Source organism: Carcharodon carcharias, chromosome 16 (genome assembly GCF_017639515.1).
Source record: "Carcharodon carcharias isolate sCarCar2 chromosome 16, sCarCar2.pri, whole genome shotgun sequence".
Taxonomy (NCBI): Eukaryota; Metazoa; Chordata; class Chondrichthyes; order Lamniformes; family Lamnidae; genus Carcharodon; species Carcharodon carcharias.
The window spans coordinates 77853263-77870883 of NC_054482.1; the positions used below are offsets into that span (position 1 = coordinate 77853263).

Sequence of the window (17621 nt, forward strand, 5' to 3'; positions counted from 1 at the left end):
CTAACCTGGGACAGAAATAATTATTTACCTGTTTTAGGTACTAAATTGGTTTTTACATCCTCACAATTAGCCACCCTGTGCAGAATGTATCTTTTGTGTGAATAATTATGCAATTTAATTAGTGATGGTGTCAATGTGTGAAGTCAAACAAGATAGGTTAAAAATAAAATAGCTATTCTGCTTTTAGTGCCATCAGAATTATCTAACAAACTTTTATCAATGTACAAGTGTGGAAGGAAATCCGATGTTAGGATTTCTTAACCACCTTCAAATTTTAATCATAGCAAGAAGCTGGTTCTTAGCTTACTTCAGTGAAGCCAGTTACTAAGGTAGGTGTTGCCGTGCAGGATTTCTGTGCCCATCTTCTCAAGAAGAAGCTACCTAGAGCTTCCTGATGACACTTTAGGGAAGAGCACTGCCTAATGTGTTAATGGATTTTCCAAAGAGGAAGACCTTTAGTTTGATATGGATTTATTTAATCTCATCCAGGGCAGCAGTGCAGCACTACATTTGGTTTTACTCCCCCTGGCACTAAAGAGGAATGTATGCCAAATCAGTAACCACTGGTCTCTGCTGAAAATTGTGTCTCCCTCAGGGCAAGATCAGGGTTGACTATGATGCTTCATAGATGGAGAATGATCACTTGGGTAAAGTATGGGAAGGCAGGCTGCATCCATTGAACCAGAATCTAACAAGAGCAACAGACTATTTGATTGTGTATCATCACAGCGGAGCCTGAATATACATGCATTTTTTAACCAAGTGACATTCCTGGATAGTGCTTAGGAGTGTGAACTTTGGTGTTTCTTTTCTAGCTCTTGAGTTCAGGTGCACCAGTTTCACTTTACTGAAATTAAATTTATCAGCACAGATTAAACCTGGGAGCTTCTGGGCCATGTGGCTCATAGACGATACATTTAACTACTTGAACTTTTGAATAGTTTTTTTTAAATCAAACAGGATTATATTTGAGACTAATTCTGAATCCCAGGCTTCTCACTTCATGATGCTATTTTTAGGATTGAGAGAACAAGGCATTGTGGTCCAGGATACCACTAAGGTTAACAATTTGGTAGTAAGAGAACTTGAGTTCAGCAGCAGAAATAAATGGGATATGGCAGTAAAGCAATCTGGAATGAAAATTATTAGAAGAGGTAATCTATAGGGGAAAACAGAACAGAAGGCAAATATTGAAACCTGTTAGAATTATACTGCTTGTATTGCAACCAGCTCTGTTAAAAAGAACAGAATGAAACCATAAATTACAAATTTCTTTCTTTGCTTCAGAAGAACAAAACGTAATTAATTTCTCCGTGGAGGTAGGACAGTGCTTGCAACTGATAATAACTTGGAATAAGAATAACTTGTTTGAAACGGTTGGTAGAATGTTGTATCAAGCGAGCAGAGCAGGTCACATTGCAACTAGGCATGACATCACTGTGCTGGTTAAAGCTGGTGTGAAACTAAGTATGCAGTAGCTAGAGCTAGGGATTCCCATAACTCCCTGAAGCAATTCAGGGCTAATGCAATGAGTACATTAGAGAAATCACATCGATCCCAGTTATTAACCCAACAGTGCAGCATTTCTGCATGCTCAACAACACACATAAAATTAGTTTTCGTAATTGCCTCATAGAATCTTGCAGGTGAAGACGACTTCAAAAAAAAAACTTAAGTAATAAGCTTTGTTCGGAGAGTATTTGGAGGTCTTTTGTGTTGTACCCATAATGAATTGTCCTAATTATTTATATTAAATAATTTTGATATAAAATTAATTTATATTTTCTTTGTGTTAATCCATTTACTAACAGTCCAACTACTAAATGATTATACAGAAATCAAAGGTTGACTTCGATTGAACCTATGAAATTGACATGTAGATAATTAGAAATGGGATACTGCTGCTCTGATAGCCTTCATTTGAGGTTTGAGTTACAACAGTTATATTTGACGAAGTTCAGAACGCAATGTGCTTTACAGCTCACAAGAACATGTTGGGTTTTTTTTGAAACTCCATTTTAAGCTTTGAAATATCATACTATTTATCTAAAGAAACCAATATTAAAAGGAAATAAAATAATCCAAGGCTGTCACACAGCACTGTCAAGTAACATTTCTGGGGGAAAAAGTAGATGCATTTCACAGTGAATAACTTAGTGGGTCAGTGATCTTTCAGGAACAGTTGTGTAGTGAGCAGTTATGCTATGCTTGTCCTATGTCAATTCTATAGAAAGTAGGTCTGGGGAATTAATAATGGAAAATAAGGAGATGGCAGATGAACAGGTATTTTGCATTGGTCTTCACTATAGAGGATGCAAGTAACATCAGAGAAATAGCTGTAAATCAGAAATTGGGAGGGAGGAACTCAGGAAAATTACAATCACCTCACCAGGGAAGTGGTACTTAGCAAATTGTCGGAGCTGCAGGCTGACAAATTTCCAGGTCCTAATGGACTTCATCCTAGGGTCTTAAAATAAGTGGCTAGTGAGATAATTGTGGCATTGGTTTAATTTTCCAAAATTCCCTAGATTCAGGGAAGGTTCCATTAAATTGGAAAATAGCGAATGTAATTCCAAAAAGGGAGGGAGACAGAAAGCAGGACAATACAGGCCAGTTAACATCTGTCATAGGGAAAATGTTAGAAGCTATTATTAAAGATGTTATGGCTAGACACTTAGAAAAATTCAAGGCAATCAGGCAGAGTCAACATGGTTTTGCGAGAGGGAAATCATGTTTAACCAATTTACTGGAGTACTTTGAAGAAGTAACAGGTGCTGTGGATAAAGGGGAACTGGCGGGTGTACTGTACTTAGATTTCCAGAAGGCATTTGATGAAGTGCCACATCAAAGGTTATTGCAGAAAATAAAAGCTCATGGTGTAGGGGGTAACATAATGGCATGGATAGAAGATTGGCTAGCTAACAGAAAACAGAGGGTAGGGATTTATAGGTCATTTTCTGGTTGGCAGGGTGTAACAAGTGGTGTGCCACAGGGATCAGTGCGGGGGCCTCAGCTTTTTATAATTTATATAAATGACTTGAATGAAGGGACAGAATGTATGGTTGCTAAATTTTCTGATGATGCAAAATATGTAGGAAAGTAAGTGAAGAGGACACTAGGAGGCTGCAAAGGGACATAGGTAGGTTAAATGAGTGAGCAAAGATCTGGCAAATGGAATATAATGTGGGCAAATGTGAAATTGTCCATTTTGGCAGGAAGAATAGAAAAGCATATCTAAATGGTGAGAAATTGCAGAGCTCTGAGATTCAGAGGAATTTGAGTGTCCTCGTGCATGAACCACAAAAGGCTAGCATGCAGGTATAGCAAGTAATTAGGAAAGTTAATAGAATGTTATTGTTTTTTGCGGGGGGAATTGAATATAAAAGTAGGGAAGTTATGCTTCAGTTGTATAGGACACTGATGAGACCACATCTGGAGTACTGTGTACAGTACTGGCCTCCTTATTTAAGGAAAGATGTAAATGCATTAGAAGCAGTTCAGAGGTTTACTAGGCTAATACCAGGAATGGGCGGGTTGTCTTATGAGGAGAGGTTGCACAGGCTAAGCTTGTATCCACTGGAATTTAGAACAGTAAGAGATGACTTGCTTGAAATATTTAAGATCCTGAGGGGTATCAAACTTGGGGTCACAGTTTAAAAATAAAGGATTGCCCATTTAAGACAGAGATGAGGAGAGTTTTTTTCTCCGAGGGTCGAGTCATTGGAACTCCCTTCCTCAAAAGGCAGTGGAAGCGGAGTCTTTGACTATTTTTAAGGCAGAGATAGACTCTTGATAAACAAGGGTGAAAGGTTATCTTGGGTAGGCAGGAGGTTACAATATCAGAACAGCCATGATCTTATTGAGTGGCGAGCAGGCTTGAGGGGCCGAGTGGCCTACTTCTGCTTCCAATTTGTATATTCGTATGTTGTCAGTAGAGCTGACAATATCTAAAAGAGCACAGAATTGTGATTGCTGTGTTCATTTATGAAATACAGACTTTGAAGAATTTAAGCAGATCAAGATTGAGCAGACTATTTTCAGAGATACTTTGCAAAAGATCATGATCTTCCTTAGTAGTTTGTTCCAATATGTATCATAGTCTTTCTTCCTTCAGCTTGCAGGAAAGAGATCTGTTTCTTAATGTTATCCTTATGACTCAGGAGCCACAATGCACAATTTTTGAGCCATAATGGAGGGTGATCACTGATCAGATACCCCACCTAGTGGATACATTGAGAAATATTGAACTTTAATTTGTGATTTATATGGAGCTACCTGTTTCTTGTTGAGTTTAAATGTTAACGATACAAATTGTACACAAAGTTTGCAGGAAAACTTAACCCAGGGTTAAGCTGTTTCAGGTTTAAGCAAATGAGTTTGGTTGATGAGAATCCATTTCTTGAGTTATTAACTAGACTGATTGTAAGTCCTGTTTGAAACCTAAATTCTTGGTTCAAAACATGCAGAGTTCAGTCCGAAGTTTGGATGTTGTTTTAAAATCATAAATACCATGTCTAAATTGTTTTCTGAACTTGAAAAACTGCATATTTGTTACAGCTTTAGCTAAAAATTGGGTTATTTTTCAGTTTTGACAATGCTAAACTGCATATTAGGTTCTAACACAGCCTGGTTGGTGATGTGTAGGCCTGATGAAGGAATGTTTTATCTTAAAGGCTAAGTTCTCTTTTAGCACACAATCCTTGGCGATGACTGCTGTGAAATTTAACCAGCTTCTCATTTCACTAGCTTGTAAAGAAAACAGTTAAATACGTTTTCTGAACTAAAACTGTGGATTTTATTCACGTGAAATTCTCTTGACTGCACAATACAAAGGATGACAGCAATGCAAATCTAAATATAGATTAACGTTGTGTGGAGGTATTTTGTTAAAGGAGCATATTAGTGCTGGTGATCACCACTGTAGAACATTTCAACAAAAGCAAACATGACTCGATTTTCTTTTTGTCTTCAGAACTAATTCATGTACTCTTTAAAGCTGAGGGGTTTTTTTGTGTGGTGGTAGGGGAGGCGGAGAGATTAAAGCAGTACCGGTAACTAAAATTTAAAAACTGATTCGCAGCTACACAATGATTTTATTCTTATGTGAAAAGGTACTAACATGAATGGCTGTAAATTAAATGCTATAGTTTTTAAATGTTAAATTGACAGGCTTCTCTGCTTTAGTCTATGATTGTTGAACTGGTGAAGAAGTAAATTATATTTAAAATCTCTCAACGATAACATCATGTTTCTGTAGCAAAATAGCTTACACAATATCCTGGTCTGTAAGAAATGGCTTGGTGTTTTCTGTGGTGACTTAAATATTCCTGTCTGGTAGAACAAAGGGTTAACGATGGTTGGATTCACTGGGGATTAAAGGTCTTTGCAGCCAATCTTGTGGCTCCTCGGCTTATTTGCGGAGAAAAAAAAAAGCAGCAAGGTTTAATTCTCGGTGTCTGAACACAATCTGCAGAACATTGATTTCTGGCCCGTCTGGTTTTAAGTAACTGTCCCCTCAGAAACGTGTATTCTTCCAGCAGTCACACAATGGCAGGAAGCACACAATTCAATGAGCACTGGGTGGAGAGGGGGATGGGGACAGGGATGGTGGGGAGAGGGTTTCACTGACTGGCCTGCACTCAGCTTTTCGGCCATCTGTTGGTTCCCCCTTGCAGCCACAGTTGTTGTTGTATTCTAGCTCAGCCTTTGTCCGGCTTGGTAACTGCGCAGCCAATCAGCGCGCGGTTGTCGGAGCTGCTGGGAGGTGATTGGCTCCGGATCGCAAGGGGGGAGGAGGGGGGGTAGAGGCGGGGATTGATGAAGAGCCTGTGGGAGACAAAGCCGCAGCTCCTAGATCTCCTTCTGATTCGCTGCGGAATCGCCGGCAGTTTGCGGGCGGCGGAGCGGCTTCTGGGCAAGTCGGGCCCGGGCTGGACCACCACGCGCGGGGGTGGGGTGAGGAGGGGAGGAGAGAGAACCCCCCCCACCCCCCCAACTACATGTACATGTAAACATTTCTCTTTTATTTATAAATAAAATCAGGGTCGGATTTTTTCCTTTTAGATTAGAATGTGTTGCACGGAACACATTGTTGTTTTAAGCGGTTTTATTTGGCTATGGGATGTTGTTTCCGGCCGCCCCCTCCCCCCCTCCGGCTGTGGTTGGTACCTCTCACTGATGTGAAAGGTCACGGGTCAGCCCCGCCTTCTTCCCCCCCCTCTCTCTCTCTCTCTCACACACCCCCCCCCTCCCCAACCACCTCTTCCTCCTCCTCCAGCTGGAACATGAAGCCTAGGCTCTGCTTCCACTGAGCCCACAATCGTAGAGCTGGTTTCTACGTTCATTCATCCCATGACTGTTACTGCTTTTATTTTTCCTCTTCTTCAACCAGGAGCCTTTAAACTCAGCACGAAACAACAACAAAAACAAAAAAAAATGTTTAAGAGCACATCTGAAGCAGGGATTCAGAAATACTGTTAAAGTGTAAAGCTGTATGATAACATTTTTATATAAAGAAAGATATTAATACTGCGTAGACAATGTACAACACAGTTTGGAATATGGACAAATCTGATGCAGACTGGAGAGAAGTGATGATGCCCTATTCAACAGAGTTAATATTCTACATTGAAATGGACCCTCCAGGTAACACAATTCTTACTATTTTATCTTGCTATCTTTTTATTCTCTCATTCTTTAGTTACTTAAAGCCTGAGTTTGTTGGGTTTTCTCCTCCCCCCCCCCCCCCTTTGTTTCTTTTGTGTTTTCACTAGTCTGTGCAGAGCTTTTGCAGTTTTCTGTCCTACTGCTGGTCGGGCCTGAACCCCATATACTCTTCAGGGCATTGAACTGATTTTATTCTATAACCCTTGGAAAAGCTTTTGACATGGTGAACTTGGAAATCATGGTTGCGCTGACACTTTTTTTCCTGAACAGTACAACGTTTTATACACATTCAAAGCAGAATTTATCTGCTGTCTGAAACTTTATAAAGGACTTCAATAATTCATTTTGAGTGCCTGAGTCAAGGTTCTTATCAAATGGGGAATATTTTGGTTGCATTCTTACAATTATGTTTTTTTTAAGAAAAAAACTTTTAAAAGCTGGTTTCTGTAGAATGCTAGGAGCCCTGTTATCATAACCAGGAGAGGGAAAGTTTTGCATCCAAAGGAGTTAATGTGAACAGCATAGGCAATAAGAGGATCTCTTTGTAGGCCACATTAGCCCTGCAGATAGAATAAAAAGCAATATTGCTTCCTTAGAAGCAATATTTCTAAAGTCTTAACATTGGCCTACTTTTTCTGGAGAGGTAAAGGTAAGGGAAAATTGACAGTACGTTACATTACAAAGATATGAAGAATTTTCTAAGATTATTAATTAGGAATGATCACTCCAATTATTGTATTCTGAGAGTGTATTTAGAAAAGTACAAAATAATCATCATCGGCCCTTTGAATGCTACGGTTTGCTTTTTTTTGGCCATGTCTGCTCACAGGATTTTTGAGTGAAATATTTAATTTGATTTGTCTCAATAATTCTGCTGTCAGAGTATCCATTTTTGTAGGCAGTTTGGGCTGGTATGGCTAAATGTGGAAGTTTCCAAGGGAATCTGGTCCTCTTGGAGTTAATAATGAAAAGATAAAAGTTTAATAATGCCCCCTTTTTTTAAAACAAAGAGTCCCAACAGATTAGGAGACAATGGAGAGTGTGAGGATCTAACCGTTTTCAAATAGGGATTGGGGGTTGGGGGGTAGGTGGTAATGATGGGGGGTGGAGCTTTGCAGATGTTTCATTTTAATATTTATTGAAGAGAAACATGATTCTGCTTGAACTTGGCGTCATTTCTGTTGGAAGCTGGAGTGTGCTTTATGAGCTTTGAATACCTAATCGGTATGTGAACTCAGCACTGCTCTGATCCACTGGCCAGCCTCTTCCCAGCAGAGCGCTGCTACACAGACCATGAAATCCTGGTAGCCTGGCGACTTTCTGGATGTGATTGTAATGATAAGAGTTTGGCCAGACTTCCCCCTTCTTCTGGCTGCTGTTCCCTTTGGATCACCACAGATCGTGTTGCAATGTCTAGGGATTCTTAGGTGAGATTACAGAGGCATCATCTATTTCTGCAACCAGCCATTTTAACTTTTTATTTTATACTTGGTGAGTTAATGCAGTAGATGTGTTGAACAATTTTAAAATAGTTGATGTACATTTTTAAAGGAATGTATTGCTTAGTAACCCTTTCAATACCAACTGGTTTGCAATCTTGCCCCTGGACATTTTGCATTTGCAAAAATATTAGTCAAAGCTGCAAAATACACTTAAGTGGATGACAATAAGGAGCATGGTGTGTTTTTTTTTAAGAATAAAGCTAATTAAAGCCACAGTACAATTTAGGGACTGGTGCTATAATGCTGGCAGGAATATCATTTGTATTCTGAAGATGTACAGCCACCACCGAGTCCTTGCAAATGATGTCACTTAGGTTTGAGAAGACAATAGCACAGTGAGCAGAACTCTTTGCAAAAGTCAAGACTATTGATTTTTTAATATTTTTCCAAAATCTCTGTGCAAAAGTGAAAAGTAACTGCACTAGCAACAGAGCAATCATTGGCCTATTTTTACCCACTATTTATTTTCATACGGTTACCAGATGCATAGTGATAGGAATTAACACCACCTTCGTTACATTAATTTTTTCCAGCCTTCACATCCTGATGGGACTCAGCCATGTACATTATGCAGCTAAGATTACACAGCCACTAAAGGGGGCTGGGAGAAGGTGGGGAGGGAGGGGGGGGAGGGCGGGGTGATCATGTCTCAACCCCCTGATAATATCACAACAGCAAGCCTTCTTAAAACAGCTGAGCATTGTACTAATGTTCTATCAGGGGGTTGCTTAACTGTGTTATTGCAGTTGATTTCCTTGTTAAATTACCAAGTCCTACATGGAAGGCCACAGAGAAAAAATACAATACAGCATATATTGCTAGTACCCTGTAAAATTTTTCAATCAAATTTTGCTGACCAATTATAATTAAGTGCTTTGTAGTTTTTGTATTTCGGGTCTTTTTGGCCAAATGCACCCTCAATGTACACGTTAAAAATATAATGCATTTTATTGTTCAATGCAATGATGGGGCAGATTCTTATATTTTGAGCTTTCAGTGTTAATGTAAGCAAAGATTATTTTTAGCAGCAATAATTAATTTGAAAAAGCATGTTTTAGTACAAACGGCATCCTATTTTTTATCTTTGAATACCAATGTAGTGACGTAATAGTATATACAAGCAATGTCATGTTAGCAGCTCTGGTCCCACACCACTGTTGGCTGTCTCCAAGAAGTAATCAGTTATGCAATTTGAACTTTGCTTCTACTTGAGTATTCATCTATATACTGTTAATTCAAAAGACGCTTTACTGTGATTGCAACAGCAGTATTGTCAAATATCCCTTCCAAATAGAAGCTGTTTTAGTTATACAGATGCACAGGCCGCAACAGGGTATGAGCTCCTTTTAACTCATCAGCCCAATGCTTGCCTCATAAATATTTTGGCAAAAACATATCTATCCACAAATGGCACAGTATTCTATACAAATGTCTATTAGAAGCACTTTGCTACTGATTGAGCTTAGATATTATTCATCTAGTGCAAATTAACCAGACTGTCAAAATCTTATACAGTACTACCAAAGTATTTCTTGACTCAGCAGATTTGTCCTCCACTTCCCTTCCTCACTTCTCTTCCTCACTCACTTTTCAGTTTTCCCAAACTTTTAAAATACTGATCCAAAGCATAATTGTCCATGCAATTCAAACAGAATAATGTTAGCTTGGTGATTGGTAAGAGCTCTGCTTTACTATATGACAGCTGCAGCTTAATAGTACTGCCACTTTTCATGCTCAGAGGGTGTAACCAAAAAGCAAGAACCTATGTGCCATGAAAGATCCATACTTAGAACAGCTGGTCACAAGGGCTCAGTTGGATTAAGCCAGGCAAATAGCTACTGCTGTTAGGCATAAACTATCTTAGGGGTGCCTACTGGCCATACAGTGTATGTTCAATTGGCACTTCAGTAGATCTTGAGTCATATCATATGAGATTCTTTGTGTATTTCAGACTCCTGTGTTGGGCTCATAATGAATGTATGATTGACAACTTTCTCTGAATGGAATTGCAGTAAATATCCAGCATTTCTAAATTAGATGGTGAAAGTGGAAGGATCCTGAGAAGTTTATTTTTGTTTAAATAGGTGTCATTATGATGCACTGTGGAGATTTGGAGTTCACATATAAGAACAGTTATTCTGGAGGGGAAATAAAGGAAAATGCTAGAGGTCTGACCATTTATTCTGTGATGATTCAGACATGGGAGAATCAAATATATTCTGTATTGTTTTACTAATAAGCATCTTAGTTACCCAGAACTGAAGCAGTGAACAAAACTCTCAACAAATCAGGTACTAGGATCCAACTTTGTATGTTACCAATGAACATAATTTTAGTGGTACGTGCAGCACAGCCAAAGGATGTATGGATTTTTAGAAAAATTAAAGAAATTTTGTATACTAGCAACCCAACCTTTCAAGCAATAACTGCACTATTAGTAGTGGAAGATGAGGCAGACTGAATTTGTTATATGAACTACATGGTCCTGTGACTCAACATTTTAGTGCAAGTCAATTTAGAATCTTAAACTGTGCGAACATTTCAAGTCTGAAAAATGCTAATGGTTTTACATTTGAAGTCAACCACTTCAACTTTTTTTGTCTCGACTGCTGATTTTTACTATTTTATAGACTTCCAAGCAGAAGCTAATGTCAATGAATAAGATAGTTATGAGACAATTATTAAAAGGCAGGATGGAAAACCTGTCTTTCATTAGCTTTCTCAAGAGCACAAGTGAAAATCTTGGTGTACCATGTTTTCTTCATGCCAGTGTACCTACACCATTTGGGGAAAATACTGTTAAGGATTCAGTAGAATTAGATTTTTATGTTGTGGAAGAGTTGAACGAAAAGCTAGTTTAAGTAATAATGTTTTGTATTTTAAACGTTCACTGTGCTTCAATTGCAACTTAGTGCACACTACCAAACTGAGATGGAAATGATTGAAATGGCTTCCTTCTGTGCTGTACTATTCTACGATTTAATGCTATGTTTAATACATGTACCATTTGTACTACATTTCTAGAAAAACACAATTTTAAAGAATAAACATCAGCTGAACCTCCTGCATAACTGAGATATTGGGGTTTGTGTAGTATTTGTGATTTATGCTAAACTACATGTATACCAAGTGATAACATATTTGCAGACATGTAGTTGTTTTTCTTTGTTGTTGTATTACTTTACACGTAAGACAGAAATTGGATCATAGTTTTAGATTATCTTTCTGGTGAGAAGAACCGTATCTATTGATGAATTAGGACATTTGAATAGTATTCCCAAACAGCCGGGCAGTAAGCTGAAGGAAGTTTTTTTACATTGCCAGTAATAGTTGTGGGGGAGGAAAGACTGGTTGCAACTATTAAGGTATGTAAAATTGGTCTCATCAATTTGATTTTTTAAATAGTGATTATTTCAAATTGCACTGCAGATGGTTTATCTGAATTGTCTTCATTTTCAGGTCCTCAGCTGCTGGTTATCAAAAACCTCAGCAACGGTTCAAGGGGGAATTGTTGGGATAGATTGAACAGTAAGGAATTGTTAATGTATAGGCCCTGAGTAAAGAAATACCTTTATCACATGAAGGATTATAGAGATTTGTCAGAGGAAGTGGTGTAGTTCCAAACATTAGCTATGTACGGAATAAAGGATGGCTTCTATTTTTCCTATATTTCCATATGTATATATATTTTTATATATATAATGAGAGAGAACTTAATGTGGTGTCCCTAATATCTGCTGCTTGCTGTAATGCACTTGCACATTACTACTATCCTCTACGACGTCAGAAACATACGATCCTCATGCTGCATTCTGATTGGCTAGAACACGGTCTCCATTTAAAAGGTTAATACTGCCAGGAGCCTCTGATATAGGACTTAAAGTTCAGCAAATGCCGAGTTCAACCTCATTAGCAAGCATGATACCAAGGAGTGAATCCGGCACACATAAAGGAACTGACAATGCATGAAGTAGATATACTGCACTAGTAATGCACGCCAGCCTCCTATCAGAAACATTTGCCATACACGGTAAGGCAGTAAAGATGCAACACTCTGAAATATCTATTGAAATGAAGAATGGCAGTTATATTACAAAGAAGTCAGGATTAAAACTTTAAAACATGCTGTTGGAAACATAAGCATTTATTGATCAAAAAATTACTACATGTTAATTTCTATTGAAGTTGAGTACTGTTTGAATTTTTAGATTTTGCCGACTGCAATTATATGTATGTAATACTGTAGTTTTAAAAACTGTCTTTTTCCTTGAATTATTTTACCAGTTCTCTCAAACTGCTTTCCCTGGTTATTCATGATGTTTGCTTTGCTTGGATAAGAGTGTTATCAAAATAATTATCCCTTCTTCCTAATGTGTTCCTCATATTAAAAACAAATAATGCCCAGATTATACAGACCAAAAAATGATGCTTTGTAAATGGTGTTCCTGCTGATTTTTCCAAAATGGCTTTCTCTTCACTCAGAAATGCAGTAAACTCAAGATCGTTTCACGTATGTCAGATAAGCCAGACAATTCCCACCCTGTCTCATTTTCGCCAGCATTGTGAGAGCTGTGTTAAAATTAGGTAATAGTTAAATGACGTGATTGTTGGGTTAAACCTCAAAATTATAGTTTGAGGAATGGCTCTGGATGCCATCTCTGGGCGTTCTGGGGAAATCTGACGCTGTTTCAGAAAGTGGGCCTGTCATTCATTTTCCTTCTGAAGTATTTAAACTTTTTTTTGTTTCTATTACTGCAGATGGACTGTTGGAGTATATTTATTTTAAAAGGGCATTGCTGGCTTAAATTGAACCACTGTTAACATTTGGTATATTTTTAAAGGTTTGCTGGTATATTTTGACTGACAAACCATCAAGAGCTTTAACCAAAGAATTCACTGAAATATGTAGGCATATTTTATAGGAAATTCTGATGTATCTTAACTTTAAATGCTAATATTTATAACAAAATATTTCACACTGCTTCATTCAGCGTAACCAACTGTATTTTGGGACAAAGGTTTAAATGATGTAAAATAGGTAGTTGAAGTAGCTGGGAATGTGGTGAAATATAAATCTAACAAATATATAACAACTAATTTATTTAATGTCCCCAGGACTTGCAAGAAATCCCCAGTCAAAAGTTTTACCCCTGGGGTCAGAACAGATTGTTCATTAAAGAATGGACTTTACCATGTCATCAACATTCACATTTTAAAGAGCTCTCAGGATGTGACTTCTGTAATGACTACACCGGTATGAATGTCCAGAATCCAATTACTTGGAAAGAATTGATGCACTACCATCTTAGACTGTACCAAGTGCATAATATTAGTAGCCCAGGCGTGTTTGCCTTAACCAAACTATTCCTCACCTTGCTGACACCAGTGACCTTTTAAACAGTGACAAAGACCCCGTAGAAATCGCCCATTCCTGAAGTAATCCCCAAAAGGACTGTGGAGGCTTAGCAGACAGTGTGAAGTGTTAACAAATGGAAAATAGGAGCACATGCTTCTGGATTGTGTGGTCAATCTGGACAGCACTTATTTGTCTCATTTGTTTTAGGGTGAAATGCATGTTTTATTTTGTCAATCATGAAGATAAGTTCTACCTAGTGAAAGAGTTGGAGCAAAGCCGAATTAGTCCAACTCACCACCGCATGCAGTATAATTTACTCACTTAGTGTTTTCAGTGGTGCAGTTGTGTATGCATTCAATAGTTTGGATCTGGTTCACTTGTGGCGAATCTGAGCTGATAGCTGCCAGTTTAGTAGTTGTTTCTGCTTAAGAATGTGCACATTCCTCAGACTCTGATGCCTCCTTGGAGTAACCTATCATAGTAGATATAATTTTTTTCTATTTAATTTGTGCAATATAGCTTATTTTAAAAAAAAATGACTTAGGCACATCCAATTAAAGCAAACGTTACAGGCAAGTCTTGTTTTAACACAGTGACATGAAGCCAAACCTGAGGCTTGTGTCCACCTGTACATTTCTAATATCTGTTTAAGTTAGGGGTGCTCGCAAAGCGTATACCCTCTTTAGAACAATCTTGGTGTTGACACAAGTTGAAAGTTTTTTCAAAATTGAAATATTTCAAATTGTTCAGCAACAGTGTTGATCAATAGCGTTTGCTGGGCAAAAATAGTGAAACACCTGCCACATTCCTCATGACTTCAGTTAAGCTCAAGATTGCAGTGATGGAAACGTGGAAGGCACCTTTCGACCCACTTTTGAACTAGTGAGCTTGCCAAGAGAATATATATTTTCTTTGTGGTCATTGGTTTAAAATATTAAGCAAAATAGTATTTGCATTTGATAGTCTACATTTTTTTGATATGGACACCACATTTGGACATATACCTTTTTACACTTGCAGCATTCACATTTTCAGAATCTTTGTTCCCGGTCCCCTTTGCCCTCTTTCCAGCAAAAGAAGAATACACAAAAGCATTTACCAGACAAGAAGATAAATGGGGCCGGTGGAAATAATGTTCATTTTGAATTAAAAGCCACAATAAAGTTCTTTTAAATCTTAAATGTCGTGATGTTCCATTTATGCATGGGGTAGGCAAGAAACATTTTGCTTTCTAACAAATTGACTGAATCCACTTCTATTGAACTATGTATAAGGATGCAATTCATTGGATCATCTCATAATACTTGAATTTAGAATTCATCACTCTTTTCCTGTTTATTTGTTGTTCAATAATCCTGATGATAACTAAAGGGGATACTTCAGGTTAGCCATTCTACCATCTGAAGTTTTAAATGGTAAAAATTGTATGATAATGTTTTGTACTGTCTCTCTTCATTTCTTACAAAATAGTTAAATCAAAAGCTTTTGGTTGCAATGTTAAATAATTGCCTAAGTATTTTTCCAGAACGAAGTTCTGGTCTGTGTTGCCTGATTATGAACTTGAGAGAAGGGATGGGCCTTGGATTCTTTAGTTTCAAAGTGAAGCATAGTTAATTTAAATGAGCTCATAGCTCGATGTCCTCACATATGCTTTCTGAAGTCTGGGGAAATGTTGCAATGATTTTTAAAAATGGATAGAAATATGTCATAACAAATCGCATTACATTGTGGAGAATGACATAATGGAAAGGTTATGTCTGATGTGTCCCTTAGAAGGCACATTTTTGTACTCGTATTGTATCAGCAAGAGTGATTGGAGGTTAAGAATTTGTAACCATAGCAATTGCCAAAGCAAACTAACAGTACAGAGTTCTATTGGACAACATACCTGGAGAGTAATTATGGCTTTTAGATTCAATTATTAGAAGATTTGGTAGTTAAGTTTTTTTAAATTGGCGTAAAATTTTCAAAAGTGGCAAGTGTTCTTTTGCATTGTTTTGAGTGCTGCGTACAGTTTAAGGGTCTATTTGATTAGCAGTAAATGTTGTTTAATGTGTTAAATGTTTAAGGTGTTAAATGAGCTTCTCTAAGGTTGAGAGTCACAATCCAGTAAGATGGAAAGTTCAAAATATTAACCTTGCAAGACTGACTTTTGGATCTAAATTAATACCTTTTGCCTTGTCCTAGATAACTTTTATTTGTGTTTGAATAAATACTAAATTTAAAAACAAAGTGGTGGAAATGATCAGGAATATTGATTGGCATCTGAAATAATGATTTTTTTGGGGGCTAGTTTTATTCTAAAGAAGGGTAAAAAAAAACAAAACAATCTGCATTTCCATTTTGGATAATAAGATTTTCTAGCTGTTTTGACTTGAGTTTATCAAATTTGTGTGTTCTTTTTCTGGAAGAAGAATTATAGGGTAACAGGATATAAATTCAAAAATTATCCTTTTAAATATATTGGATAGAACAATTTCAAGTGAGTTTTATTTTCTTTGTCTTGCCCTAAACTTGAGAGGAAGCGTCTTTTGCTTTGTAAATGGGATTCAAAAATCTGCATTGTAGGGGAAATTTTGGGGAGTTTTTTTTGTGGTGGGTGGAATGAATTTGATGTCCTGTGGGAATATTTATCAGTTGTATGTGGAAAAGCTCATATAAATTTAAAAATTGCCTATCTGATAAGTATGTTTGATGGATAGGCCGAGGCAAGTATCTGTTTCAGATCAAAAATGTAAGACTAATGGTTCTACTGAGCACTCGGTTCATCCAGTGAACTATATCAATAGAAAAGGAGCCAAAGTATGATCACCAGTCTTTGCTGAGGTAACAGATCTCAGCTAGTGCAGTGATAAAGGTACTACAATTGGAATCAGAACCCCAATTTAGAAAACAGAAAATTAGCCAAGTGACCACTGCTGATCTCTATCTGATCCCTAGTAGAACAGTGTGCATGTGATTTTGAAAGCTAGCTTGGGTTCAGTTGTAATGTCTGTCATTGAGTAGTAGAAGTTCTCTATCAACACTGCAGCATGAAGTTTGGCAATTGGGGGAGAACCAGTGCAGGGGTTGATGCTTTCAAGGGGATGGCTACAAAGAAAGAGAAGTGGGATGGTTAGGGGCCGGCGGGGATTGGTGTGGGAGAAAATTTATGCAAGAACTAAATGAAAGTGCTGTTTATTTTTTACCTTTATATTTGACTCAAGTGCTTGATGTGTTGTGAAAAGGTTGTTCACTGGTTGTACATAGTTCTATTGGACAACATACCTGGAGAGTAATGATGGCTTTTAGATCCATTGTTGGGTCTAGAAATTTCTGCTTGATGCAGAGTAAAGATCTCACAAAAACTATTCAGAAAAGGCTTTTCAATTCAACCTCAGCAGAGCGCGCTCTGATATTTAAATTTCTATACTAGACATCCCTGCTGCATCTGGTAAAATTGTCATTAAAATAAATTAAGACTAGTTTTGTTCTAAGGATTTACATGAATTTGATTGTCCCTTGCCGTATTTCATATTGAAGGGATAGCTTATCAGCGTAAACCAAATTTTGAACCCATATATTTCAGGATAAAGGGGAGCATTCTGGCCCACTGTGCCAACCCTTGAGATATAAAAGGTCTGGGGTTTTTTTGCTAAATTTCATAGTCTAGAAGCTCAGGTGATGAGTTTGCTTCTAACATGACTGGTGACCTGTTGCCAGTTGTGTTGGATGAATATGGTCAGCTCTTGGATAGTTTGCTAAAAGGAATGCTATGTCTTAGGGGAATATCAACTTGAGGGAAAGATGTACAGTAGCAGATTGGAGGTAAATGTTACCATTTCTTTCCCAATGTAATTTTCATTTGGCCAGGAAGTTCTACAATAAATGGAAGCTTACTTCATGTATCGGGATCCATATTAGAATCCAAATAAGATTTAGTGGGGGGGGGGTGGAGGGGGGAAAGAGAGAAATGAGTAGGAAGGGAAACCCAAAAAGAAAATCATTGTGACCTTGTAAATCATTTTCAGTTTCACCAAGCAAGAGCAACATTCATGCCATTAGTTTTTTCTAAAATTTTTCAATGGGAATTCCCTATTAGTTTTGTGAGTCATGTC

At 37.6% G+C, this 17621-nt stretch overlaps 1 protein-coding gene across 3 annotated transcripts in view; it reads left to right on the forward strand.

The window, feature by feature from the left end:
• The window catches only part of pik3r3b (phosphoinositide-3-kinase, regulatory subunit 3b (gamma)), a 610777-nt gene that overhangs the window by 560323 nt on the left and 32833 nt on the right, over positions 1–17621 (forward strand). Inside the window, exon 1 of one of the 3 annotated variants that reach the window (XM_041207744.1) lies at positions 6233–6645. The exons of 1 other annotated variant lie outside the window; for it this stretch is intronic. In XM_041207744.1, coding sequence (XP_041063678.1) covers positions 6540–6645 — 106 coding nt within the window. In that variant the 5' untranslated portion in view covers positions 6233–6539. Of the gene's footprint in view, positions 1–6232; positions 6646–7989; positions 8094–17621 lie in introns of those variants that run through there. One more of the 3 variants, XM_041207745.1, reaches the window with a different exon arrangement.